The sequence below is a fragment of the Pleuronectes platessa genome, chromosome 16 (genome assembly GCF_947347685.1).
Source record: "Pleuronectes platessa chromosome 16, fPlePla1.1, whole genome shotgun sequence".
NCBI classification, from domain to species: domain Eukaryota; kingdom Metazoa; phylum Chordata; class Actinopteri; order Pleuronectiformes; family Pleuronectidae; genus Pleuronectes; species Pleuronectes platessa.
In genome coordinates, this window is record NC_070641.1 from 1349615 (window position 1) to 1376985 (window position 27371).

Here is a 27371-nt window from a genome sequence, read left to right on the forward strand (position 1 = left end):
TTCCTTGGAATGGGGGATAGATAGTGTACAGATTTACCTTCTGAACAGTTGAGTACCCCTCACCTCATCCTCCCCTTTAGTTGTCAGAAAAACTCAAAAGGTGTTTAGTTTGTCTACTGGTGTCATACGTAGAAGAAACAGATGAAGATGTCTCAAAAGAGAGCTGACACTGGTGTTGCTGTATTGCCATGAGTAATTTATCTCGTTCACACGACTTCAAAGCCATGGCCTATTATTTTGTCCCCACAACTTAAAAAATTGCAAAGAAATGTTTTCGCAGGGGCTCTGTAAAATACACAATTTTGTCATGAAAGAAAGTTTCTGTCGTTATATGTGTAGTTGCTTGCATATGTGCTTTTTCAGCCACGAAAGTGAAAATCACCAAGACAAAGGTCATAGTATTCAAAGTTTTTAGAACAAAGAGACAAAAAGTGATATGTGAAACAGGCTTAGCTTTCGTGGCTGTGGGCTGGAGGAGGGACAAGAGGGAGGAACACGCCGAGAGGCGGCCAACAACACAGACATCTGGCAATAATTGGAGTAGGGGGAGGGAGGGAGAGAGATCTGTTTACAAAAGGGAACAAAACTAATTCTGAACTAACATGTAAGTGTCAGAATTGGGGATGGGGACAACTGGAGAAAGCATGCAGACACACTCTACCAGTTACGAATAATATAGAAGAGTAGAAGAAGAAGATAAAGCCTAGATCACAGTACAATACAAAGGAGATCTGAAAGCAAAGATCAAACCCAGGGATTGAAGGAAGCAGTAGTTACAAAGACGAGCTTGGACAAGACAAGACAACTGACCCTCATCCTCAGGTAAGGTTTTATTTGAACTGTGAACAAAGAATCTTGACTTTAAGTCTCAGACTCAAGACTGTCAAAAGTCTTGTTTTTTGTAATTGTCTTGTTAGGTAATTTCTTTACATAAAAAACAGAAGACGTGGCATCAAAGGGTTCAAAAAATGTGTAATAGAAAAGGGGAGCAAATAACACAAATGAACCTAAACTTTGTAAAGTTTATAAACCAATGAAATCTACATTGTATTGTACTGTATCACAATTCTCTATAATAATTTAAAGAATATGGATACTTGGCAGTTCTTAATAAAGTCTTTCTTTCTTTCTGATTCATGCTGTGTGAGCTTAGTAGTCCACCTTAGAAAATCAGCCATACCATCGATGAATGAGGATAGTAAAAAAACTCAAATGGAATATTCTATATTTTGTCCCTTATTTTCAAGGACCTCCCCTAGCTATGTTTATTATCAATTTATATAAATAAGCCAAAGCGGAAATATGAAATAATTTATTGTAAAATATTGCCAGCATAAACTGTCAAAAAGACTGAAAAGGGCGTAGGCTTTAAATATGACCCAGCACAGTTTTTGCAGTAGCAAAGAAAAGCTTATGATGAAATGTTGATAAAAGAAACTGAAAAGTAATGATTAATTCATTTCTGTGGTAGTGTCAAAAGGTTACTTTTCATTTCCTTCGACCTCTAGGGGCAGCTTTGGTTGAGGGGTAGAGTGCTCGTCCTTCAACCAGGTTCGATCCTAGTCTTCCCCATCTGCATGTTAAAGTTTTCTTGGGCAAGATACTGAACCCCGAACGGCCCCCCATAGAAAAGTGCTACCCATAGATGCACTGCATGAATGTGTGTGTGAATTGTAAAGCGGTCATCAAGACTAGAAAAGTGCGATATAAATACAGACCATTTACGGTAATTAAATAAGAGTAGGTCATAGAAACATGCAAATAAGACAAAGGATGCAATTCTGAGTATCATGTTTTAGTGCCTACATTTAAAATTCTCATGTTTATCGTACATACTCAAAGTCTTATATCTGAATAACATCAATCATTCTAGCTATATTAACAATATGTGGCTCTGCTGTGTTGGGAAAAGATGTTTGCTCTGAACTCTTCTGCACATCACAGGTTTGCTCTAGTCATGGGAAATGCCTTCACCAGTATAATTATGTTTAGTTAGGAGGGAAGGGAGCTTTCTTCCTGTCAGCAGTTTGACTTCCTCTGTGGGGTCAGTAGTGTGAGACCATTCAATCAGAGACAAATCAGACTTCCAAAGTGAGCATGTATACTGAGATGGCAATTTCTGTTGAATAAAGACGAAAAACAACTCTGGGGTTGGAGTCACATTCAAATACTCAAGATCCATAAATGAGCACATGGAAAAGGAAATAACCGTGTTTTATACCTGCTGGTTGGTTCACAATTTTTGTCTGTTTGTGAAACGCATATCACATGAAGTATTTATCGTACCAGCTTCACACTTGTTAATGTATTCTTAAGGCCCCATGTGCAGTGACACATTTGGTCCGATTTGGACATGTGATACAATGAATTAGCAGCTATTTAGGGGAAGGCAGCGTCACATTACATGTCATTGGACAGAAACTTTTATCCAAAGCAATTAGTGCATTCCCCAAGGGGGCATTTAGGGGTTAAGTATCTAACCCTTTCAGCCCTCATGGGCAGAAGACTATGGCTGTATTTTTCATAAAGACCGAGATGTGTCCACGCTATGTTTTAAAAATGTTTTGTGCCGAACGTCCAGTGTTAGGCACCACTTTGAGACAAAGCACGAAATATGAAGCACAAGTTAAGTTTAGTCTTAAACATATTTTAGTGTTATATTACATTATATATGTTTTATTTTAATGTCATAAACATTGTAGAAAAGCCATCATGCTAAGAAACTACAACAGGAAGACCACCTGAGGCCAAATACCCCTCGCAGAGATGGAGAGTGCTGCCGCTGAGGTCATGCAAGGAAAGAAGTCCTTGAGAAAAGCTGGAAGGGATAGAAATATTGATAAGACAACCCTCAAAAGATTCATAAATAAAACAGAGGAAGGGAAAGTAAAATCAGTAGCCTGGGGTGCAGTAGCTGAGGTAAAGAGAATATTCACAGATGAGATGGAGGAGGAGCTTGCCAAACACTTGAAACAACTAGCTGACCAGTTCCATGGCCTTGCTCCAGTTAAGTGCCGTGAACTGGCATTTGAATACGCAGAGAAAAACAATATCCCTGTCCCTGCCAGTGAAACAATGTGCCGGTAAGCTAGGGTGTGCAAGAGATCACATGAATCATAATAATCATAAATGTGCTTAATTGACCAATCCCCATGATTCTGTCACTAGTCCGATATTAGTATTGGAATGTGTGTTTGTCAATCTAGCTGTCAGGATTTTAACTATTACAACATGTGTTGTTATGGTAGTTTTAAAGTGGAAAAAGTAAGTGGACCACTTTACCCCTAAAGTGCGACACAAGACCACTTTTTTAAAAACAATCATATTTTCACTGCCCTTTGTCCTGAAGACATTCTGATCATTTCCATTTCTAGAAAACATCCTGAATTAATGGGAAATGTGTACATTTTACTGATATCATTTTAGCTCGCCTAGAGGGGAGCAAATGTAAAAAAAATCCCGCATTACCCCGCTCTCCCCTACCACAGCAACGCGAAGCATGCGTTGGTCGGCGAGGGGCGTTCAAGTGGAATGCGCCAAACCAGACTCACTCGCAGGACACATTGTGCAAAAGAAGCGGTCAGCTTTACTGTCAGAGAATGTGAACAAGTTAGTTTACCTCACCAACTGGCTAAAAAACGACTAGCTAAGAGGACCTTTAGAGGCATTAGATGGTGTCATGGTGTGATTAATGGTTTTTTGACAAAAATTATAAAAAATTTCAACCATCCTATAAAAAAAATGGCTAAGAAGCTCAAATAATTTCGGTTTGATTTAAAAAGAAAAGAAACAAGTTTTATTCAACCATACAATGTCTAAGAAGCCCGAATTCTGTTTAGGATGAAGATTATATTAATGTTCCATATGGAATAGCAAAGATAACTGCTAAAGAACTGCTGAGTTGCAGCACCATTGTTTTGTTTATTTATGAATATAGAAAGAAAACATGTTAAATGTATATATCCGTCTTTTGTCATACATTTTTTGTTTTCACAAAAATATACAGAGAAAATCTGTAATGTGATTAATCATGATTAATCCATAGAAACCTGTGATTAATTTGATTAAAAATTGTAATCATTTCACAGCCCTAACATATAGTTAATATGGATGGAATAAAATGACATCTCTGTTGAAAATATTAATTTAGTTCAATAATAAAACTTAATATAAAAAAATGTTGGTATGGTACACTAATTAGTAAAGAAAATGTAACATTTGAACTTATTGTCAAAAAGGTTACACACCTCTGAACCACTGTTCAGCTGTAGAGCTGATTTAGAAATCGGTCAAACCGGGAGTCAAAAAATGCTGCCAGATCGTTTTGATAATATAATTTGTTTTCACCATAAACATACCTTTTGGAATTATGGCCAAAAAGTTAAACTCATAAAATTTAGCCGGGCTTGGATCTTTTTCTTCGTAAGAAATGACTTCCGTCTTGGCACACTACCCCATAGCCCAAACATACGAAGAATACCGGAGATCAATGTTACATGTAGTACACAGCCAGTACTTGCCAGAAATTTCTTCAGCTCCTTTGATGTTGCTGTAAGCCTCTTGGAAGCCTCCCTGACCAGTTTTCTACTCGTCTTTTCATCAATTTTGGAGGGACTTCCAGTTCATGGTAATGTCAGTGTTGTGCTATATTTTTCTCCACTTATTGGAGGCTGTCTTCAAAATGTGTGTCAAAATTAATGGTGTGGAAAGTTCTGACTAGATTTATTTTGGTCCCATTTTTTTACATCATAAAAGCCTGGCCTTTTAACAGGGGTGTAAAGACTTTTTATGTCCACTGTATGCAGACGTTCATGGGAGCAGCATGGGAGCAGCATGTGCCTATCTCCAACATCATTCAAAGCAATTTGTTTACAAAGTAAAAGCACTTTTAACAATACATAGATACAACAGAAAAATTCAACAACTATGAGCGGTGGCTCTCCTACTCGAGCTAAATGAATGAAAAGGGTACCTGGCTTGCTTTAACTCCACATCCCCACCCTCAACTTTCATTTTGTCAGCCACAACTAAATGTTATTGTGGCCAAATGACATAGTTATTAAGATTGAGCAATAAAGTTCATTCCATGCAGATGAAAATGAACTGGTTCAAATTCATAGTTCATTTTTTATCGGGATGATTTAGATGACAAATTTATGGTCATGTGTTTGGTTATGAATCACTGGTGTCGGATCATGTCTGCGTGTCGCTCCACTCACTTTAACACTGAGTCCTGACTGTCACGTCTTGTGTTTACTGAGCACAAAATGTTGGAGAGTCATTTGCATGATGTTTAATTGCAGCCTCATTAACTCTCGAGCAAATCAAACAAACACTAAGTTACTTCATTTACTGATCAGGTCCTGATTAGTAGTGATGAATGTGTTTAGTTCCATGGAGAGAAGATTAGCAGATAGCTACTGCTCTGATCATGACGAAGCTGTGACCAGAGAAAATCTGAATTTCACTGTTCTTCTACAAAGTCACTGACCGGCTGCTTCACGTGAACGAGCTCTGATCTCACTGCGTGTGCTGCCCTGAGCGAGTGAGTTGGGGTGGGTATGGGTAGAGGAGAGGATCATTCTGCGCATGCATTAAAAAAATTCACTAATCCCTCAAATTAATCATCCTGCGTTAACGCGTAAATTTTGACAGCCATTATATAAACCCAAAGGTATAGGGTCTGCTTATGCAGACCCTTTACCTGCATGTATGTCCACACGTATCTATGGAAAATAATAGTATGCTAGTGTCACAAATAGCTATTTTTGGAATAAGTAAAATTAAAACAAACAAGATGTAGACACAACACTATAAATCTGGTCCGTAAGCGCATTAACCAATAGAGTAATGTTCCAACATACCTTGTATATGGCCATTAAGAGTTCAGTTCTAACACAATACAGGTGTAACAGGCCAAATTAACCACCGCCCAGATTAAACCTGGGGTATACCCCGGGGATAAACTGTCCTCGGCCAAGCTATACCCATTTACCATTTACCTAAATGGTAAATGGCTTTGTATTTATAGAGCGCTTTTCTAGTCTTGATGACCACTCAAAGCACTTTACAGTACAGTTTTTATATTCACCCATTCACACACTCATTCATACAGTGGATCTAATTGCAGGACTTTGTTATTCTATGGGGGGCCATTCAGGGTTCAGCATCTTGCCCAAGGACACTTCGGCATGCAGATGGGTCAGACTGGGGATCAAACCGCCGACCTTCAGGTTGGAGGACGACCACTCTACCCCCTCAGGCACAGCCGCCCGCATAGGCCATACTATACCCCTCCATGCAGGGCCGGTCCTTCCTATTGGAGACAATGGTGGTTGCCTAGAACACCACCTGAAGGGGGCGCCAAAAACTGCGCCCCCTTCTGCGTATGAAACTTGCATGCACCTAGTGCAGTACACTCTTAATATTATTGTTGAATGTTGCCCGGTTCTGTATCCCTCCTCCACTCCCTGAGATGCCCAGACATGCAGGAGACGTCCTAACAAACGTTCGATGAAGGCTGAAGTTCAAGCACTCTGGACTCTGGTACTGGAAGAAAAATAATAGACAAGATACTGAGGAGCACCTACCAGCAGCTTTAAGATTTACCAGGATGAAGAGGCTTCTCCACCACCATTCCCCTGATGATTCTCCCAGTAACTCTGTCAATAGGGTTGCAAAATTCCGGGAATATTCAAAGTTGGAATATACGGGAGTTAACGGGAATAAACTGGAAATTGTGTGGGTAATTTAAACTAACTGTATTTACCTTGTCATATACAGACATAAATATAAACATTTTGTTTTGTCATAGGCGGATTTTAGCCCTGAGGAAACTTTGGGCACTTGACTATATGCTTCTGCATCTTTGTGTCATTCTTAACATAGGTCTTTGCACAGTATTTGCAAATGTGCACAGCCTTTCCTTCTACATTGGCTGGGGTGAAATGTCTCCATACAGGAGATAGTGCACGTGGCATTGTTCTGTAGAATAAGATGAGATAAAAGCTTGTAAAAAAACACTTATGCAATGCCAGAGATATAAATAGTTGGCCAAACAATTGGAATCTTCTTTAAAAATATTTTACAATTGATGGATAAATAAATAGAAATAGACTAGATGAACAGATTAGTCCTGCACACTACAGCAGGCCTCAATAGCCCTGCTGTAGTGTGCAGGATGCTTGGAATTATCTGTCTATGAGATGGAGAAATGCACAGTGCAGGGTTGAAATTCAAAGTGCAGCGTGTGCTGCCTTCCATACATCTTTAAAATAGAGTTTTGAATGATGTTTTTATTGCTCAGCGTTTAGTTTGCGTATTTTTTTTTTTTTTTCAAAATTCCCGAGCTTAATATTCCCATGGAAAGTTTCCGGAATTTACCGGAAATTGTCCGGCCCTTTGCAACCCTATCTGCCAATTACAGCCCAAAGCAAAAGACACTCAAAAGACCACGTGAAGAACCAGACAATGATGACATCTATATCTCACAGAAACACAACCATACCAAGACTTTCAACCCACTTCCAAGTTCAGGAAAGAAGTATCTTAGCACCACTCTTGGCCTTACGTTTGGTAAGGTTGTGTACTTTAGACGCACGAAGGACCTTGGACAACCACGGCGTACATATAAAGCCAAAGGTGATGGGAACTGCTACTTCCGGGCCATCAGCTACATCCTGACAGGATCATAGGACAACCATTCCCTTCTCAGAGATAAAGTCGTCCACCACATGAACACTGACTTGACAAAAAATCGACAGGACTGCTTGAACCAAAATGTGAATGAATATGTGAACACCTCTGGCATCTCTCATGATGGAGTCTGGGCAACTGATGCAGAGATAATGGCCATAGCGAATCTGTTGAGTTGCGACATCGTTCTCCACACAAAAGTCGGTGACTCCATGGATTGGTTGACCGATCCCACAAGTTTCAGTCTGCAGTCATCAACAGAGCATGCACCTTATCTTGAAAACAAGCATGATAATTTTTATGTTGTTATCAGTGTTAAACTTTGAACATTTATACTGTAGCGAGGACTTCATAATCTTAGAAGTTGAAGTTTCAGGACGTTATGACCTTTATTATATTATTTTACAATTACATTATGTTTTGGGTATATGCTTTTATTTTAATGTGCAGCACTACTGAGAAGTGTTGTAGTCATCTTTGATCTTTGAGGATGTTTTGATGTTATCAGTGTTTAAATTTGAACATTTATATTGTAGCGAGGACTTGCTAGTCTTAGAAGTTGAAGTTTCAGGACGTTATGACTTTTATTATATTATTTAACAATTACATTATGTTTTGGGTATGTGCTTTTATTTCAATGTGCAGCACTACTGAGAAGTGTTGTAGTAATCTTTGATCTTTGAGGATGTTTTGATGTTATCAGTGTTTAAATTTGAACATTTATATTGTAGCGAGGACTTGCTATACTTAGAAGTTGAAGTTTCAGGTAGTAATCTTTGATCTTTGTGGAAGTCTAATATTTTTTTCTGTTTCTCACTTAACTTGCCTGACAAAGCCGAATTCTCGTGTATATCACTCAATACTACTGATATCATGGGGGTATAATCTGGCCTGAGGGGTATGAATTTGCCTATGCCAATTAATGCTGGGGGTATACTATGGCCTGTTACACCGGTTCTAAGTCCTTCGATGCAAAGAAATCAACTTCGATGTCTGGCGAGGTGAGGGTGTGTGACCGTTTTTTTGTGGAGACTTGCCAGATCCAGCATAGAGCATGATATCCCTCGCTCTTGGCGCTGTTTCTTCACTTGGTCAAACTTGTTGCCCTGCCATTCGACTCCTCTCCTCATGCTGGCAGACAAAATCAATCATCATCAATCAAATTTTATTTGTATAGGCCATATTCACAAATCACAATTTGTCTCATAGGGCTTTAACATGGTGAGACATCCTCTGTCCTTAACCCTCAGCAAGAGTAAGGAAAAACTACTAAAAACCCTTTTAACAGGGTAAAAATAGGTAGAAACCTCAGAGAGAGTCACATGTGAGGGATCCCTCTCCCAGGACGGACAGACGTGCAATAGATGTCAAGTGTAGGAAAACATCATCAAGATTTAAGTTTTTAGCAGCATTGATGAGGGTAAACATTTTGAAGGATAACTTCGATACTATATATCAAGCAGTCCTGCTCCAATCATAGTCTATGGTCAGCAGCCAGAATGATCATGATCCATCATCAAGATCGGATCCACTATAGTCCACAGTCATTGTCCATTGCTGCCAGTTAGGATCCATCATCAGCTGCCACATCGGTCTTGGTCCACCTCCATTATCTCACTCCACCGCGACAAAGGATCCGTCATTCCCACTACGATCAGCCGGCACGACATAGAATCCACAAGACACAATAGCTCATAATAAAACCACTGCAAATAAAACAGGTGCAGGGCCAGTGGAAGAGATGCCTCTGACAAATATTGAGCAGCGGGTGCAGTTCACCTTCTGTAGCACGAGCGCTCAGGCGCGACGCTCGGGCCATTGTAGTGCACACAGAGCCCACACCAGGCAGCTGGTCAGCGCTGTACCTGGTGTGACGATGTCCATCAGTGCCCTGGTAAGATTGATCGAAGATACGGTACAGGCAGTGGTGAGGTCTCTCAATACAAGCTGTCCCATAACAGAGAAGCCGGGGGAATGGAGAGGGAGGTAGAGTGCACTGTAGGAGAAGAACGCATTGGAGACATGCGCCACTTGAGAAAAAGAAAACCCCCAGTTAAAATGTAATGTTGGCAAAAAGAGGCAAATAGGAATACATAATAAATTTCAATGTACATTTTTCTTTAGGCTTGAGGTACATTTTGGTGAGTGGCTGTGAATAATCCATTTTTTTAATTTGTAGGTTGATTAATGGTCTGTTTCACTCTTTCTTTTGCAGGATGTCGGTGTCTCAGAGGTGTTTGTGCTGTGTCAAATATTTGATGTTTGTCTTAAACCTTATCTTCTGGGTTAGTATTTGCACAAGACAATCCCCCATAGTTGCCAAATGTGTTAATGTGATTTACCAAGCTATTCTTGCCATACATTATTTTCATCAGTGCATTGTGAATAATGCTGCATTTTGACACTGGTTTGATTTGAACACTCCCTGAAAAGCTAGGAGGATGTGGTCTATTTGGAGTTGGAGTATGGCTGTCCTTCACACAGGCAGAGTTTTCCTCTCTTCCTCTGTCCTTTCCATCCCTCTCAGCTGCCAATCTGCTGCTAGTTGCTGGTGGCATAACCATGGTCACTGGCTTCCTGGGTTGTCTTGGAGCCCTTAAGGAGCAGCGCTGCCTGTTGTTCATGGTGAGAAGTCTACATTACATAATTCTTTCCTTTAGCTGTAACGTTTTGGGGATTTATTCAATAGCCAACAGTAGAGAGATTCCATGGAACAAGGAAAGAGAGAGATAAGGAATGACTTGCAGCAAAGGTGGTCAGAGATGATCGCTGTGGGTCAAATTCAGATATTATAATTTCAATTTATAGATAATCTAAACGGTTCTGTCTTGTACTATGGTGCCAGTTTTCAACAGCTTTTCTCTGTTTTGCAGTTCTTTGTGATCCTTTTGCTCCTTGTCCTGACGGAGGTGACTGTAGTGTTGGTTTTACACATCTTCCATGACAAGGTGAGCTCACCATCTACAAGGTTAGGGCTCAATGGTTGTTATATACCTGTATACTATACATGTTCCAGGGTAACGTACACAGCGATGAGATAGTAAAATCAATAACCCCCGACCTTGGTCAAATAAATAAGGGTCAATAAGAACTAGGGCTACATTGTAGCACTTGCAGTCCCGAGCACCCGCATGTTGAAGCCTGTTGCGGTCGGTGGAGAGAGCAATCGATGACCAAGCACACGTCTCCGCGTTGCATGCGTTGTGCGCACTGTTGTAAGGATAAACGCTTCACTTCCTGTGTCCGTCACACGACGTCGATGCTTGCCTGCTAATTGCTCATTACGCTCCACGCTATCAATAGAACATCACACTGTGAACATTTTATGTAAATCGAATGATAGTTGTAAAACAAAGCTTACTTCCTGTTGCCAGTAGGTGGTGCCATCACTATTATTACGCACAGGCATATAGATCTGTTCAAGTAGGCGCTCTGATGTAGCGGGAGCAATTTTGAGTCAATTGGACAATGTTAACACAACTTAATTTTCACACTGATCAGTAGGTGGCGCTATGACCCTGAACTAATATTCATATATGGAGCTTTTCAGGTCAGGATTGTGATCATAGGTCAGAGGTTTGGAGCGGGTTGGATAATGCAAAGTGGATTAACAAAGTACTTCCTGTTTCTTGGCGATTCAGTAGGTGGCGCTATGACACTGAGGAGATATTGACAGATAGAGCTGTTCAGGCTTGTACTCTAATCATGTGACAGAAGTTTAGTAGTGATAGGACAATGCACAGTGGAGTTATGACAACATCGTGTCCTTTGACGAAGGAAAATCCTTCGCCGCACATTGATGTTTACCCGGTTTGAGGAAATGTCACAATTCGGACCATGATCCAATGACTTGACAAAGCTCTTTTGAGCTGTATATTGTAAAGCAGCCAGGAACAGTTCATCAAAGTATAAAACATGTCACTTCCTGTAGCCACCAGGGGGCGCTGTGATTTCAAGTCATAATTTTTGTGTAGATTTCATCAGGCCGGGACTCTTTTCTTACATGTCTAGTTTGGACTCGATTGGACTGTGTATGTCTGAGTTTAATCCAGTGGTTCTCAAACTTTTTCTGTCATGCCCCACTTATTAGCGAGAATATTTTTCATGCCCCCACCCGCTCCCCTGCCCCAACAAAATAGGCCAAGTTTAACTTACACATTGACTTTCAGGAATTTTTCTGATAAGCAATTAAAACAACTTTTTGTGAAATGTGTCACTACTTTGCTACATGTCTGTGTGCTTCTAACAAAAAATAGTGCAATACCTTTGCCAAGTTTAACTTGCGTATTTTAAATAACATACACATTAACTTCACATCACTTTCAGGAATTTCTGATAACCAATTAAAACTTTTTTTTGTGACATTTGTCACTACTTTGCCACATCAATCTGTGTGCTTCTTACAAAAAATAGTGCAATACCTTTGTCACGTTTAACTTGTGTACTTAAATAACATGTACATGAACAATAACTTCACATCACTTTCAAGAATTTCTGATAAGCAATTAAAACTTTTTGTGACATTCTTCACTACATTCCTCCATCAGTCCGTGCTATTTCTAAAATAGAGAAAAAATTTATTAAATTATAATCACTTTGTTTCCAAGATGATAAAGTTCAACCAAAAATAACACATGCAGAAACTTGGCAAGAAATATGGGTAAGTCACTATCAGAGGTGTAAAAAGTACTGAAATATTGTACTCAAGTAAAAGTACCTTTACTTTGATGAAATTTTACTCAAGTACAAGTAAAATTACCCATCTAAAAATCTACTCAAGTAAAAGTAAAAAGTAGTTCATCTAAAATGTACTTTAAGTAAAAGTTACTTAGTTACTTCCAACAACTTGATGGGGGCCGCTCCTATACAGTGCAAAAAAGGACAAGGGGTCATAAATCCAATCTAAAAACAGTAATTTTTAATTAAAGGAGAATCTTTACAAATATAAGTGCAATGACATTAAACATGTGAAACATTAAACATTTAACATGTGAAACATTAAACATTTAATATGTCAACACAACATTTAAGAACTTTTGGGAGGAGATGTCAAGACATGAACCACATGACAGCTAAAATAAAAAGTTAAAATGCTGCTGTCCCACTGTATATTTAAACTTTTGGTTAAACTTTGGTCCATCTTTAGAGCACTAGTCTACAAACTTCTTGTTGAGTTTGAGCAGCAGCTGATTTTCAAAGTGAGTACAGCTCATCCGGGCTCTTTGCAGTGAACAGCATCCAGCACAGGTAGGCCAGTATTGAGTTTCAGGCAGTGTTGTGCATGAACGAGTTCAAAAGAACGCGTTCATTGAACACGTTCATTTTTATGAGAACGTTGAACTGAACGAAACTTAATGACAAATATTGAATTTGAACGGTGAACACTTTCATATTATCTGAGGTCTAGCTAAAACGTTACGGTTTCCTGTTTTCCTTCTCCTGAGGAGAGACGCTGTCTAAATTGAATGCTTGCACTATGTTGTTACGATCGCCGCCGCCAGGAGTGAAGCTTGCATAGAGCGCCAAATGTGCTAGGGCCGGCCCTGTGTAGCGCAGTGATTCTCAAACTGTGTGGTGCGCCTCATCTAGGCATAACACGGAGCACGGAGGCACAGGTGGTGCGCGCGACCGGGAGGGGAAAATGCGGGGCGGAAGTAATATTCTAGCTGAACTAATGTTTTGACGTCCGCATCTCTTTAACGGCGGAGCAGTAAACAAATCGCTCTTTCGCCGTAGCCAGGGGTCGGCAACTCGCGGCTCTGCAGCCGCTCTGCAGTGGCTCCCTGTGCAGTGTTCTCCATGTCGCGCATATTTTTCGCGAACAGTGAACTTTATGATCAGTTTTCATATGTTGAACGTGCACGTGAGGGAACGTCATCCACTCTATGCAGCATCTACCACTGCAGTGAGAATTGCCTTGCGCCTTGAACTTTTTTTTTTACTCAGTAACGGATGTAATTTCCAATGTAGCGAAGTACAATACTTCAGTCAAAATCGACTTGAGTAAAAGTAAAATTACCCATTTCAAAAGCTACTCAAAAAATTACAAAGTACACAAAAAAACTACTCAATTACAGTAACGTGAGTAAATGTAATTCGTTACTTTACACCTCTGGTCACTATGTAAGAACTCAAGTCTTGTCAACTGTATCAGTGGCTGCAATGAGACTGTTTTACACTGCACAACTTGTCAAAACGAGGTTTTAAGCTTGATAATGCCTCTTAAATTATTTTTCAATATTGAGCCTAGATCTGTACTTTGATTTAAGTGAGGCCACAGCAGAAAAGCCCATCTAACAGAGATAGGATGTGGCAAAGGGAAGCAGAATCCTCACAGCCCTCTGCCCTATGAGAGGATGCTCCTTCTCCACGCCAATCCAGAATTCACACAGTGTCTTTGCTGTAAACCTCAGCCTCAGGCTGGAGTCCGATGTCATCTCAATGAACTGGTCCTCTTCAGTAGAGCTGAAATCAGCAGGTGGTGATGCATTGAACGGATCTCTCACCCAGTCGTACTGAGCACTGTTGTCTGGGAAGTACTTTTGAAAGAATCCTCTCAGGGAAGAGATGTGCTCCTTAAGACATGGAATCACTGTGGTTGCTCCAGTACCACTGGTGTCAGCAAACTCACTCAGATTCTCAAAGGAATCAGTATTTCCCTGATCAAGTCGCCTGCCCCACATCTCAAGCTTTCGGGTGAATGCACTGATCTTGTCAGCCAGGTGCGGAAGGTGCTTGTCTCTGCCTTGAAGCTGAAGATTTAATTCATTCAGCTTTCCAAATACATCGCAGAGGTAGGCCAGTTTCATCAGAACTTGCTTACAAGTCCATCGCTGAACTTGCAGGCAAGTTCATGCATCCTCTCCTCCATCAAAAACACACGAATTTCCTCTCTGAGCTCAAAGACTCGCGACAACACTTTACCTCTTGAGAGCCACCGTGCTTTGCTGTGAAACAGCACTGCTGAATGTTGAGCACCCATCTCCTCACAAAGTGCAGAGAACAGCCGAGCTTTCTTGTTTTTATGAAATTGACCACGTTAACAACATCGGCCAAAACATTGTTTAGTTCAGGACTAAGCTGCTTTGACGCAAGAGCTTCTCTGTGTATAACACAGTGGGTCCATTGCGCATTTGGCGAGACCTACTTGATCAGTGCCTGCAATCCCCTCCTTTTCCCTCCCATGGTCTGTGCTCCATCCGTGCAAACACCTTCACAGTTTCCCCACTTCAGTCCATGTTCTGTCATGTAACAGTCAAGAAGCTTAAAGAGCTCTTCAGCTGTGGCCCTACTTTGAATGTACTTGCAAAACAGCAAATCTTCACAGAGTGATTCTGATGTGACAAAGCGAACATAAGCAATTAATAAGCAGTCTTTATTGCTATCAGTAGCCTCGTCCACTTGTAAGGCGAAACGTTTGTCTTTCATTTTTTCGGTGAGTTGTTCTTCGAGGTCATTTGAAATGTCGCATATACGTCTTGCAACTGTGTCATTGGACAGGGGAATAACCTTCAGTTTTGAGGCGCTGGTCTCATCAAGCATCGTTGACACCATATCTAAAGCCGCAGGGAGTATGAGATCCTCTGCTATCGTGTGTGGCTTTTTGCACTGGGCAATTCTATATGCGACTTTGAATGATGCCATGGTTGCTTTGCAGTTCACCGATGTAGCTTTGACAAAGCTTTGTTCCTGCTGACGATATTCCTTAAGTTTTCTCTGAAAAAACTCGAGGGGCTTATTGATGTGATTTGGGTGTAACGTTTCTAAGTGTCTTCTTAATTTGTTTGGTCTCATACTGTCCGCCGCCAGAGTTTTCAGACTTTTGAGCACGTTGAAAAATGCTCAGAATAATCCTTACAATTTCAATAGGGCCTCCCACCGGAGGTGCTCGGGCCCTAATAATAATAAGAATCATTTCAATTTCAATAGAGCCTCCCACCGGAAGTGCTCGGGCCCTAATAATGCCTTCAATTTCAATAGGGCCTCCCACCAGAGGTGCTCGGGCCCTAATAATAATCATTTCAATTTCAATAGGGATTTCGGTGATCGGGCCTTAATAATTCTTTCAATTTCAATAGGGCCTCCCACCGGAGGTGCTCGGGCCCTAATAATGCCAACAATTTCAATAGGGCCTCCCACCAATTTTGTTGCTCGGGACCTAATAATAATCCTTTCAATTTCAATAGGGCCTCTCACCGTTGGTGCTCGGGCCCTAATAATAATAATAACCTTTGACCTTTGACCACCCAATTATAATCAGGTCATCCATGATTCAAACTGAATTCTGCTAGATGTAATGAAATCCCCTATTGGCAGTCCTGATATATCACATTCACGGGAACGTGAGGCCACTATGACCTTGACCTTTGATCTTCAGTTCATCTTTGAGTCCTAGTAAATGTGTGTACACAATTTGAAGACATATCCTGAAGCTGGTATTAAGATCACTTTCAAGGAAAACATAAATATACTGTACGTTGTAAGGGCATCATGACTTTGATCTTGGCCTCCGGCCACTGGCTGTTGCCAGCGCAGAGGCATACAAATTATAGATCTTATCAACCCCACAAGAGTAAAATAAATTACCAAGAAAAAAGATAATCTTAAAATTTTCAAAGAACATAGAATAACTGAAAACTTTAGTAAGTGGACGACCTGTGTACCTGGAGTTGCGACTGGGATCATTACTGTTGATTAAATTAGTTATTCTATTTACATACAAGAAAGGGTACCTGTCTGTCTGCTTTGGTATGTGCAAATCACAAACATTGAACTGAAAAGTGAACATAGCAAAAATTCCTTTTGCTGATCACATACAGGGGGAACAAAACATAAGTAAACCATTTTAACATATACTCATAAACCTGTCTTAATATATGGTCAGATAAAATTCATATTATAATCTACAATCTAGGGTGGAAAAGTATGCAATCGACATAAGCTAACTAAAGCTAGTAAACCTGGGAATGAAACCAGATGTGCTTATTAGAGCTGCTTTGAATCATAAACAACACTCAAACATTTTTAAGTTTACCTTTCATCAGTTTACTTTCATTCACAACATTTTGAAGAAGATTATTCCCATATAAAAACATTACATGTATGCACACTGCATACAAACATGAAAACATGATCTCAGTGGATAAGTGTGGTGGAGGGAGCCTCATGATTTGGGGCTTTGCTGCCTCTGGGTCTAGAACAACTTGACTTTTCATTGGCTTGAGGGAAGATGGAGGCTGGTGGAGAGGAGGTTTTGAGGTGGTGAGCTGAGCAGTGAGCATACAAGAACAGAGCTAAGCAGACAGAAAGGTAGCCGGGGAATTGCCTGTAGCACAAGGAAACTTTGATTAATTCAATGTGTTACGGATGTAAACACGTGACTCAGGACTTGGTTTTGTGTTCTTTATTCAGCTGAAGACACCTGCAGAAACCAACAGAAACCTCTTTTTGCTCCATTCAATTTGGAAGTTTCTGGTGAATCCTGTACTGCCTCCCTCCAAATACAGGCCAGTTAGTTTCCCTCAGCCTGGGGAGGGGAGGAGCTTTCTGGCAGGACAATTTGGCCGGGTGTGGCCAGGGGCGTAACAGCCAAAACACAGTCTCTCGGCCATGCAGTGCGAAGTGGTGGTGTGGCTAGAGTCGTTACACACTCACCTCTCTGGAACGTCTGCCGTGAGAGTTATTTCGAAACATCCCACCTCGAGTCGGACGGTTAATAGTACGCTGCTGCATTCTCTCCATCATCTCCTTAAACATGTCCGCTACGCGAGTGAGGAGCATCTCTCTGACTGTTGGAAGTTTTGTGCCACAACTGGCACAGGGGCACAATTCTGAGCCGGACAGGATTCACCTTGAATTGTTGCAGACGCTGGAGAGGGTCAAAGGGTGTGATTCTGCTACTAGCTCTCAACTCCCTCTGATAATCATCAATCCTCAGCTGCACATCACGTGAGTTCCACTCATGGACTGGTTTACACTTTAGGATACAGGTGAGTTCTGGGTCTGGACAATGTTTGATGAACATCAGGGCCACTTCATCAGACATGTCCTCCGTCTGTTTCCCTTGCCTGCGCAGGCCCTCATTGGCTTGGTCTGCTGCCTTATTCAGTCTTATCCAGTAATCGACTGGATTCTCTTTATGCTTTGGCAGAGTTCTTTTATCCCAAATATGAGAAGAGTCGTCTCGGTTTGGTTCAACAAGTATTTATTAAGAAGCAATGAAATGGTCTGAAAGTAACTGCAAAGCAATGGGCACCCAACACACTGCCCCGGCCCTCTAGCAATAGCGGGGCAGTGTCGCACCGCAAGGTCTGCGTTTGTAATATCTTATAACAGAAGTTATAATTTGATTGGTCAATAACAAAGGGGAGTCGAGACTTGGTCCTTACTCGATGGTGCAGACGCATAGTCCATCCTCTTGGCACTGGAATCAGGAAGTGAACAGGAGCCGCTCCGTTTCGCTCCTCCTTTTATGATTGCTGGGCAAAATCTGCACTTCATGACAGTTTTAGTTTTGTGTTTCATAAACAAGCCTTGAAGCTAAGGGAGATATACTTTAATATAAAAAGTTAGGTATGAGAGAACAAGCTAAAGTACAGTGTATAGTATCCCACAGATTCAAAGTTTCCCAAAACAGGCAGCTCTTATCAGACCTCTTATCAAGACAGGTGTGAGACTGACCAGCGATATGACGCACACACATTCTAACTAACTAATTTCAAGATTAACACCAAGCAGAAACCGCTATTATAAATCACTGTGTGAAGGCAATATATCTGGCCCAATCTGCTCCTGCCCCCACCCTCCTGCATTTTGTTTAGGGTTAAGTTCTATAAACATCCTCACAGACTCACACACACAGACAAGCTAAAATTGAAAATCCCAACACTTCCCACATCATGAAGACCCTGGAGAGACTCATTCTGGAGCAGCTCAGGCCCATGGTCAGGCCAGACTTCGATCCCCTCCAGCTCGCTACCAGCCCCGGCTAGGAGTTGAGGACGCCATCAGTTACCTGCTCAATCGAGTTTACTCCCGCCTTTAAAAGCTCCTCCAGTCCTTGCACAAGACACTGCCCCAAATTTCAGTGTGTGAACTGGAATAGGGAACAAGTGTAATATGAATGGGTGTTTGCATTGGTGAATGCAAATTGTAATGTAAAGAACCTTGAGAATACTAAATCAGATATTGATTTGTTAGGGTTTGATTTCAGCAGTTACAGTACACTATACAGATGCAATTGCATACAGTACGGCAGGCCTATTCAACTTGCGGCCCCAGGGCCAGATACGGCCCGTTTGTATTTAACTAAGGCCCGCAAGACTGCCTGCAAATCAGTATAGCTTGGTATGAAAAAATAAAACTAACAGCCTCTTATACACTTTGTGACATGTAACCCGGAGCCATTGAGTTTCACTGTTGCCTCAACCAAACATGTATGGTTACGTCTTTATGTTACGCACCTGTGTTGGTTGCCGCAACCCACTCCTCACTCTGGTCTGACTGCCCACTGAAACACCTGCGCTAGCTGACGCTACCAATAAGCTGCGAAATGTGTCTCTCAAAGCAGAAGCGTCGTAAAGTTGACCGTGAAAACCGCCAAATCCAAAGTGAATGGACTGAAAAGTATTTATTTACTCTGCCAGCCGTAATGATCAGTAAACCAATGTGTTTATTGTACAGCGAGTCCATTGCTTTGATGAAAGAATACAATGTGAAGAGTCATGGCTCATTTTCTAACAGTTTTCCTGAGGGCTAGGATGAACAGAGGAGAAAAGTAAACGTACTGTTAGCATCTTTTCAACGAGATCAGTGTGCCCTTAGTCGCTTTTGCATGGAACACGAGAGCCATGATAGCATCTCTACGCGTAGCCTGGACACTAACCAGACAGAAGGGGCCCTTTACCGAACTCTGCTACTAGATTTTGTCTTTCCTTCGCACGTGTAAACATAAACGGGCAGCAGACTTCTTGGAGCGCATGTTGGATGAACAGTTTATGGCAGTAGTCCACTTTCTGTGTGACATTTTTGGACACTTTGAATTTGGAAGTTCAGGGGCGGGAAAAGTATATTGCTGAATTGGTTGAGAGGCTGTGCGCCTTCAAAACAAAGTTTTCACGTCAGACCTAATGGCAGAAAGGTTGCTGCACTTCTCACAACTCCATGCATTCATGAGTGCAGGACCTGGGGCACACATAACGCTAGTCATGACAAACTTTATGAGAAAACTGACTGATAACGTCAATGAGAGATTCCAAGGCTTCAGTATTCCTATTGAGGTACTGCAGTTTTCTCGTGACCCATTCTCCATCAAACCTGAGGCAGACTTCTGTGTAAAAGCAAAAGAGGTAATGTCTTGCATTGATCAGAGCATCCTTCAGAAGGAAATAGTGGATGTTCAATCCTCATTTGCTATAAAGCAGCACTTGCTGTCTGAGGGTGCAGTGAACCTTTGGTGTAAACATGTTAGCCAAGACCAGTGCCCCACAATCAGGAAAGTGGCGCTGCTAATACAAACAATGTTTGGTTTCCACCGACACATGTGAGTCTAGCTTTTCTCACATGAATCAATTAAAACAAGGGCACGTTGCTCCATGACCAATGAAAAAATACACGAGTGTCTCAGGGTTGCCCTTACTACTTATGAGCCAAACTACGTTGAAATTGCCAAATCAAGACATTGTAATTTCTTTCATTGAGTCAAACAGGCTCAAAACAACAGAGGTCTGATAAGTAAGGTGTAGTAGTAAAATACCCTGACTTAGGCATGTGATGCTATCAAACTGAAAATGCACAGACTAAGAATCTGTTTTACGATTCAGCAGGCTCTCTTTTGGTTTGTCTGGAGTTTAAGTTTTTACCTTTAACAAATAGGGACATGAACCTACTATATGCGCCTTATTTTTGGCTTGTTTATGATAATATCATGAGTTGGCCCAATTTTTGTTAATTTGGTGGATTCTATTTTACCAGATTCATCTGGCTGTGTGTGTTTATGGATATGAACCTGCAAAGCATCTTATTTCTGCTTGGAACTGTTGTTGAAGGCTTAGTTATTATTATTTTGATGGATACTGTTTCAAGATGTTCAGTTTACATTATGCATGTTGGGATATGGACCTGCTGTAACTACCCAATTTCTGCTTGGAATTGTTTTTGATAGTTTCCTGAACAGGCTCATGTATTGGTAATCTGATATCTGAGTACTATTATACTATTTTCAAATTGTTTTCTACATTTTTCGATATGGACATATCAGAAAAGCACTGTCTCATCTTTGGTTGTTTTTTATGTAACCTTTGCCCTTCTGTATCAAAGCTTGATAGCCTTCCTGTGTTTTGGGATTGAATGACAGTCTGTAACTGATTATATAAAGTGAAAGAAAAGAGATGCGTATGCTACTGTTTACCTGTGGAAATACACATTACTGTTTTTCATTTTTAGCCATTAATTTTATTATTCTGTGCGGCCCTCACACCAACTGTGATTTTGTTATTTGGCCCACTTGCTACTGAAGCTGAGTGCCTTGCAGTACAGAAGGCAGATTGATACACCATTAAATATGCATGATGATGAACCTACATTTTTGCAGCAAAATATAACAAACAATGCAGCTATTAATACTAGACCGATTATGATAAAAATAATTACCAGCATGACAAACCTGATCATCAGCTCCAGCTATCCAGTAGCCTTTAGCCAAGGTACAATGCATGACAATACATTGTATAGGATGTTTTATTCTTTTGTGTATTATTAGCATTAATAAAACATTCACAAGATAACAAGAGAATAAAACATCCTAGAGACAAGGATTACAGAACTAAGCAAAGTTTCAGTGACAACTTTGGAACAAATGACCAACAAACTTACTTCTCTTTAGACGCACACACACCGGTAAACAACGGGTGGTTCAACTGTAGGCTACTGCAGAGGAGCATCTCAAACTAAGGCTTTGTCTGAAATCACTCATACCCTAACACCTACTTTACCATATAGGGTCTTCTATGTAGAGGACTATATAGTCACCTCATCAACTAAAGAAAAAACGATTTTGGCGCATTTTCTCTGCGCCGGTATAAACGTCGTTGTCGCAGGATAAAACATGGTGAATGACCATCTCTTTATTTAGAAATTAAGTAAGTTACTGTAGGTTGTGCTGTGTTGCACTGCTCTGTTGTCATTTATATTTGTATGACAGGCGACAGGTGAATGTGACTGGTTGACTATCTTGTACGTGTGAACTGTGGAGGTGTACACTACCTCCTACCCACTACCAGTTTGCATATTCCCCAGTTGCGTCCCTTCAATGGATTAGCAAGTATGGATAACGGTTGGATGATTAACTGTTCAACTATTCTCTCTGTTTTAGCTGGATTCCAAAGCACAACATGAATTAAAGGAAGGTATGAAGATTTATAAATCAAAACCTGGACTGAAAAAATCCTGGGACAATGTGCAGATAATGGTGAGCAATTTTATGCAAGCAGTTCGCTAACATTGTGTATTGTGCATTGTGTACTTTGTTCATACAGTATTCGTTAACTCCCTTGTTAAAAAGTGTGGTAGCTAGCAACTATGCAATAAAGCTATCTAGTTTTGGAATTTACAGTTTCTAATATGCTTATCACCTGACATTGATATGCAACATTACTCTTATGCAATATAATTTCAATAAAATTAAAACAGCTCGTCACCATCTTAAAAGAGGCTAGACTCGCCTATGGGTGATGGTAATGAAGAATGGAGCAAGAGTTTAGGACCCTGAGATGGTATGGGGATGGCGGTGGGTCAGTCAGTGATTGTGGTAGTGAACTGACAGCTGAATGACAGGTGGGAGACAGAACATTTACATTTTTGACAGGCTCAAGGCGAGAGTGGCAGGTTGTGATTGGACGTGATCAGAGAATGTGCTGGTGAAGCTCAGATAAGGAAATTTGCATGTGACTTTCTTCCTGACTAAACTTTCGCTTCAGACTTAATTTATTTTCCTTGTATCTACTGTCTCTTCCAGTTCAAATGCTGTGGAGTAACAAACAAAACAGACTGGTATGATGTGCTGAATGGAACGCTACCCTCATCCTGCTGCTCTGTTGGGATGGACAAATGCATTGACGGATGGAGTGAGGTTAGTTTGATGTTTAGCTAAAAGGCGGGCTTTATTACAGCACTAAGGGTCAGTTTTCATTTTGTCAGATGTATACTATAGCTGAATGCCTGCACACATGATATTTTCCAACAATAGTCAGAATGATCAATCAATCAATCAATGAGGTATTATTATAGCCCATATTCACAAATCACAATTGTCTCATATCGCTTTAACAAGGTGTGACATCCTCTGTACTTAACCCTCAACAAGAGTAGGGAAAAAAAAAAAACACATGAGGACTCCCTCTCCCAGGATGGACAGAAGTGTAATAGATACCACGTGTAAAGGAGAACATCAGAAAGATAAGGGTATTTGCGGCATTGATTAGAATAAACACTTTGAAGCATAATTGAAGGTCAATAAATTGATGGATTATTGCAAGTAATGGTTGAGTATCTGAGGAGAAATATTATACAGTGCCTTACATAAGTATTCGTCCTCCTTGGACTTTTTCCCTATTTTGTACTGTTACAAACTGGAATTCCAATAGACTTAAACCGACTTTTTCCCGTTTGATCAACACAATATGCAGAGTACTTTGAAGGTACAAAATACCTTTAATTGTGACACAAACAATAATGAGAACAAAAAGTTGACATCTGTTAGATGCATAATTTTTCACCCTCCTGAGTCAATACTTGGAAGAACTCCCTTTCGCTGCAATTTCAGCTACAAGTCTTTTGGATTATGTCTCTACCAGCTTTGCACATCTAGACAAGGAAATGTTTGGCCATTCTTCTTGGCAACAAAGCTGAAGCTCAGTCAGATTGGATGGAGACCATCTGAACAGCAATTTTCAAGTCTTGACATACATTCTCAATTGGATTCAGGACTCGGCTTTGACTGAGCCATTTTAAGATATAAACATGCTTTGATCTAAACATTCCATTGTATCTCTAGCTGTATGTTTATGTTCATTATCCTGCTGGAAGATGAATCTCCGCCCCAGTCTCAAGTCTTTTGCAGACTGCATCAGATTTTCTTCAAGGATTGCCCTGTATTTAGCTCCATCCTTCTTTCCCTCAATTCTGACCAGTTTCCCTGTGCATGCTGAAGAGAAGCATCCCCACACCATGATGCTACCACCACCATGTTTCACTGTTGGGATGGTGTGCTCAAGGTGATGGGCAGTGTTGGGTTTCCGCCACACATAGCGTTTTGCATTGAGGCCAAAAAGTTAAATTTTGGTCTCATCTGACCAAAGCACCTCCTTCCACATGCTTCCACACACTTGCTGTGTCTCCCAAGTGGCTTCTGGCAAACTCCAAATGGGGTTTCTTATGGGTCCCTTTAAAAAATGGCTTTCTTCTTGCCACTCTTCCATAAAGGCCAGATTTGTGGAGTACACGACTAATTGTTGTCCTGTGGACAGATTCTCCCACCTCAGCTGTGGAGCTTTGCAGCTCCTCCAGAGTTACCATGGTCATCTTCTCCGGCTTGTTTGTTTGGGTGGACAGCCTTGTTTTGGTAGGTTTGCGGTTGTGCGATATTCTTTCCATTTTCTGATGATGGATTTTATGGTTCTCCATGAGATGTTCAAAGCTTGAGATTTTTTTTTTAAACCTAATCCTGCTTCATACTTCTCCACAACTTGGTCCCTGATCTGTTTTGTGAGCTCCCTGGTCTTCATGATGCTGTTTGTTCAGTAATGATCTCTAACAAGCTCTGAGGCCTTCACAGAACAGATGTATTTATACTGAGATTAAATTGCAGACATGTGGGCCCTATTTACAGGTTATGTGACTTGCAAATGTGACTTGTGAAGGCACCAGATCTTTGTTAGGGGTTTCACAGTAAAGGGGGTGAATACATATGCACTCAACACTTTTCAGATTTTTATTTGTAAATAATTTTGAAACCCATGTAAGGTTTCCCCCCACTTCCAAATGATGGACTATTTTGTGTTGGTCCATTACATAGGATCACAATGAAATAAATTACTGTGTCCTCCTCCAGTCTAACCTGCTATCACTTTTTGTTTTCGTCAACTAAAATATATATTTTTAAGCTAAAAGGCTGAAGGCTGAAGCTATATGTTTTGATTTTCAAAACAGGGTATGATTTATTACCCTGTTTTATTATACATTTCCAACAAATATTGGGAGGACTCAATTAGGCCATATATTGTCAACAGTTTTCTTTATTGCTGTTCTATAATTTCATAAATGCAACAGACTATAGTTTTAAATATATACAGTATAACTACATCTAAAATGTATAAGCTGTTTTATAGTGGGACAGATAAAACTTCAATCAAACAATCAATCATGATTATTCTTTTGTCCATATTTAAAAATCACAATATGTTTAGCAAAGCAAATCAAGAAAAACATTCTTCACAACACTCATGAGACAAAAAAGGTGCTTAACTTAAATGGAGTGGCATATCAATGTATATCATAGAATCAGAATCAGAAGTATTTTATTGCCAAGTAGGTTTACACCTACAAGGAATTTGCTCTGGTAATTGGTGCTTACAATTAACATAGAAACATAAAAACGCAATAAATACAACATACATAGGAAAGCAATGAAAAATAGAAAACCAGTATTTACTCACTGTTTACTTCTTATTTACTGACTTTTTTCCAATATCTATACAAAGTAACATTTATTTCGACATAAACATTTCTGAATAAAAATAGGCAAGTTTAGTCTCTTTTTAGGGGTGCTCAGGCGACATTTTGGACAAGCTGCAGAGTCTTTGAAGACTTAATGGTAGAGCATGATACAAGATAATTACAAGTCTGGGGGTAGTGACAGACACATTTTTGTCAATCTTATGAGACAGAACATACCTGATGTTTACATTGTTACGTATGTATTTCGAGTGCTGACGGCATTACGGTAAGCGTGCTGCGTCATTTCCTGTTATCTTGCTGCTGGCGGTGGTTGCTCTCTGTATTAGCTCCTCCGCTAAACACAGCTGTTTTTCTGTAGCACTACGGCTAAAATCACCGGTCTGTAGTTAAACACCCACACATAACAACCCATACTCTATCTTGCTTAGTGATTCTGTGTTCTGTTTGAGCTTACCCTCGTAGCTCTATAGCAGCGATGTCTGCTCTCTCTTGCTCCGAGTGTCTTATTTTTACTTACTCCTCTGCCTCCCTTAACAGTAGAGGTACTTGTAATAAATGTAGTGTGTTGGTAGCGATGGAGGCGAGGCTTAGCGACTTAGAAGCTCGGCTCAGCAGCTTAGAAACTCCGTTAGCTGTAGTTAGCCGGCTACCGCTAGACGCGGAGCCACCTAGCTTAGCACGTAGCCTAGCCATAACTAGCAGCCCCCTGACTAGTCCCGTGCAGCAAGGAGCCCAGGGCCTCTGGGTGACGGTCCGGAAGGGGCATAGTGCTAGTCTTAAAAAGCCCACGATTAAAGAGCCACCAGCTCACGTTTCAAATAGATTCTCTACACTCAGCGAGGCACCCGCTGATAAACAAACTCTGATTATTGGCGACTCGGTTCTGAGAAACGTCAGGTTAGCGACACCAGCGACCATAGTTAATAGTATCCCAGGGGCCAGAGCCGGCGACATCGCATCTAAACTAAAGCTGCTGGCTAAAACTAAACGTAAATACAATAAAATCGTTATTCACGTCGGCAGCAATGACTCCCGGCTTCGCATGTCGGAGGTCACTAAAGTGAATGTTGAGTCGTTGTGTGCTTTCGCAAAAACGATGTCAGACACAGTAGTTTTCTCTGCCCCTCTCCCTAATACAACAGCTGATGACATTTTTAGCCGCATGTTGTCTTTTAACCGCTGGCTGTCGAAGTGGTGTCCTGTAAACGGCGTGGGCTTTGTAGATAATTGGCTAACTTTTTTGAGAAAACCTGGTCTTGTTATGAGAGACGGCGTTCATCCCACTTGGGATGGAGCAGCTCTCTTATCTAGGAATATTAGTTGCTGCTATTTTTAACTCCAGTCTATCAATTAATCCTAAACCTAAACTCAGCTACAAATCATTTGAATGTCTGGTTCTTAGTCTTCCACGCCAATTCAGGAAATACCAACAGCCAATCATATTTGCTGTAGTTTACCGTGCTCCCAGGGCTTATACTGAATTTTTAACGGAATTCCCTGAGTTTTTATCAAACTTAGTCCTAAAGACCGATAAAATTATTATTGTTGGTGGCTTTAATATTCATGTTGACAATAATAAAGATTGCCGTAGCGTAGCATTTAGTTCAATACTAGACTCAATTGGTTTCAGTCAGTGTGTACACCAACCTACTCATTGTTGTAACCACACACTTGACCTTATATTATCATACGGTGTCGGAATTGAACATTTAACAGTACTTCCGCGCAATCCAGCTCTATCAGACCATAATTTAATAACCTTCGATTTGACAATAACTGAATATATGCCACTAATAAAAAACTCATTTTCTAGATGTCTACCTGATAGTGCTGTAGCTAAATTTAAGGAAATAATTCCAATTACATTTAAACCCGTGTTATCCGTAGATATAAAGAACAAATTCTTTAAAAACCCGAGCTCCATTGAGATCGACCACCTTGTC

General features: G+C 40.6%; 1 protein-coding gene across 1 annotated transcript in view; it reads left to right on the forward strand.

Annotated features, from left to right (window-relative positions):
- Window positions 1–515: 515 nt before the first annotated feature.
- The window catches only part of tspan4b (tetraspanin 4b), a 61450-nt gene continuing 34594 nt past the window's right edge, over window positions 516–27371 (forward strand). The window contains exons 1-6 of the mRNA XM_053443011.1: window positions 516–822; window positions 9911–9980; window positions 10129–10320; window positions 10569–10643; window positions 22067–22162; window positions 22709–22822. Coding sequence (XP_053298986.1) covers window positions 9912–9980; window positions 10129–10320; window positions 10569–10643; window positions 22067–22162; window positions 22709–22822 — 546 coding nt within the window. The 5' untranslated portion in view covers window positions 516–822; window position 9911. The remainder of the gene's footprint in view (window positions 823–9910; window positions 9981–10128; window positions 10321–10568; window positions 10644–22066; window positions 22163–22708; window positions 22823–27371) is intronic.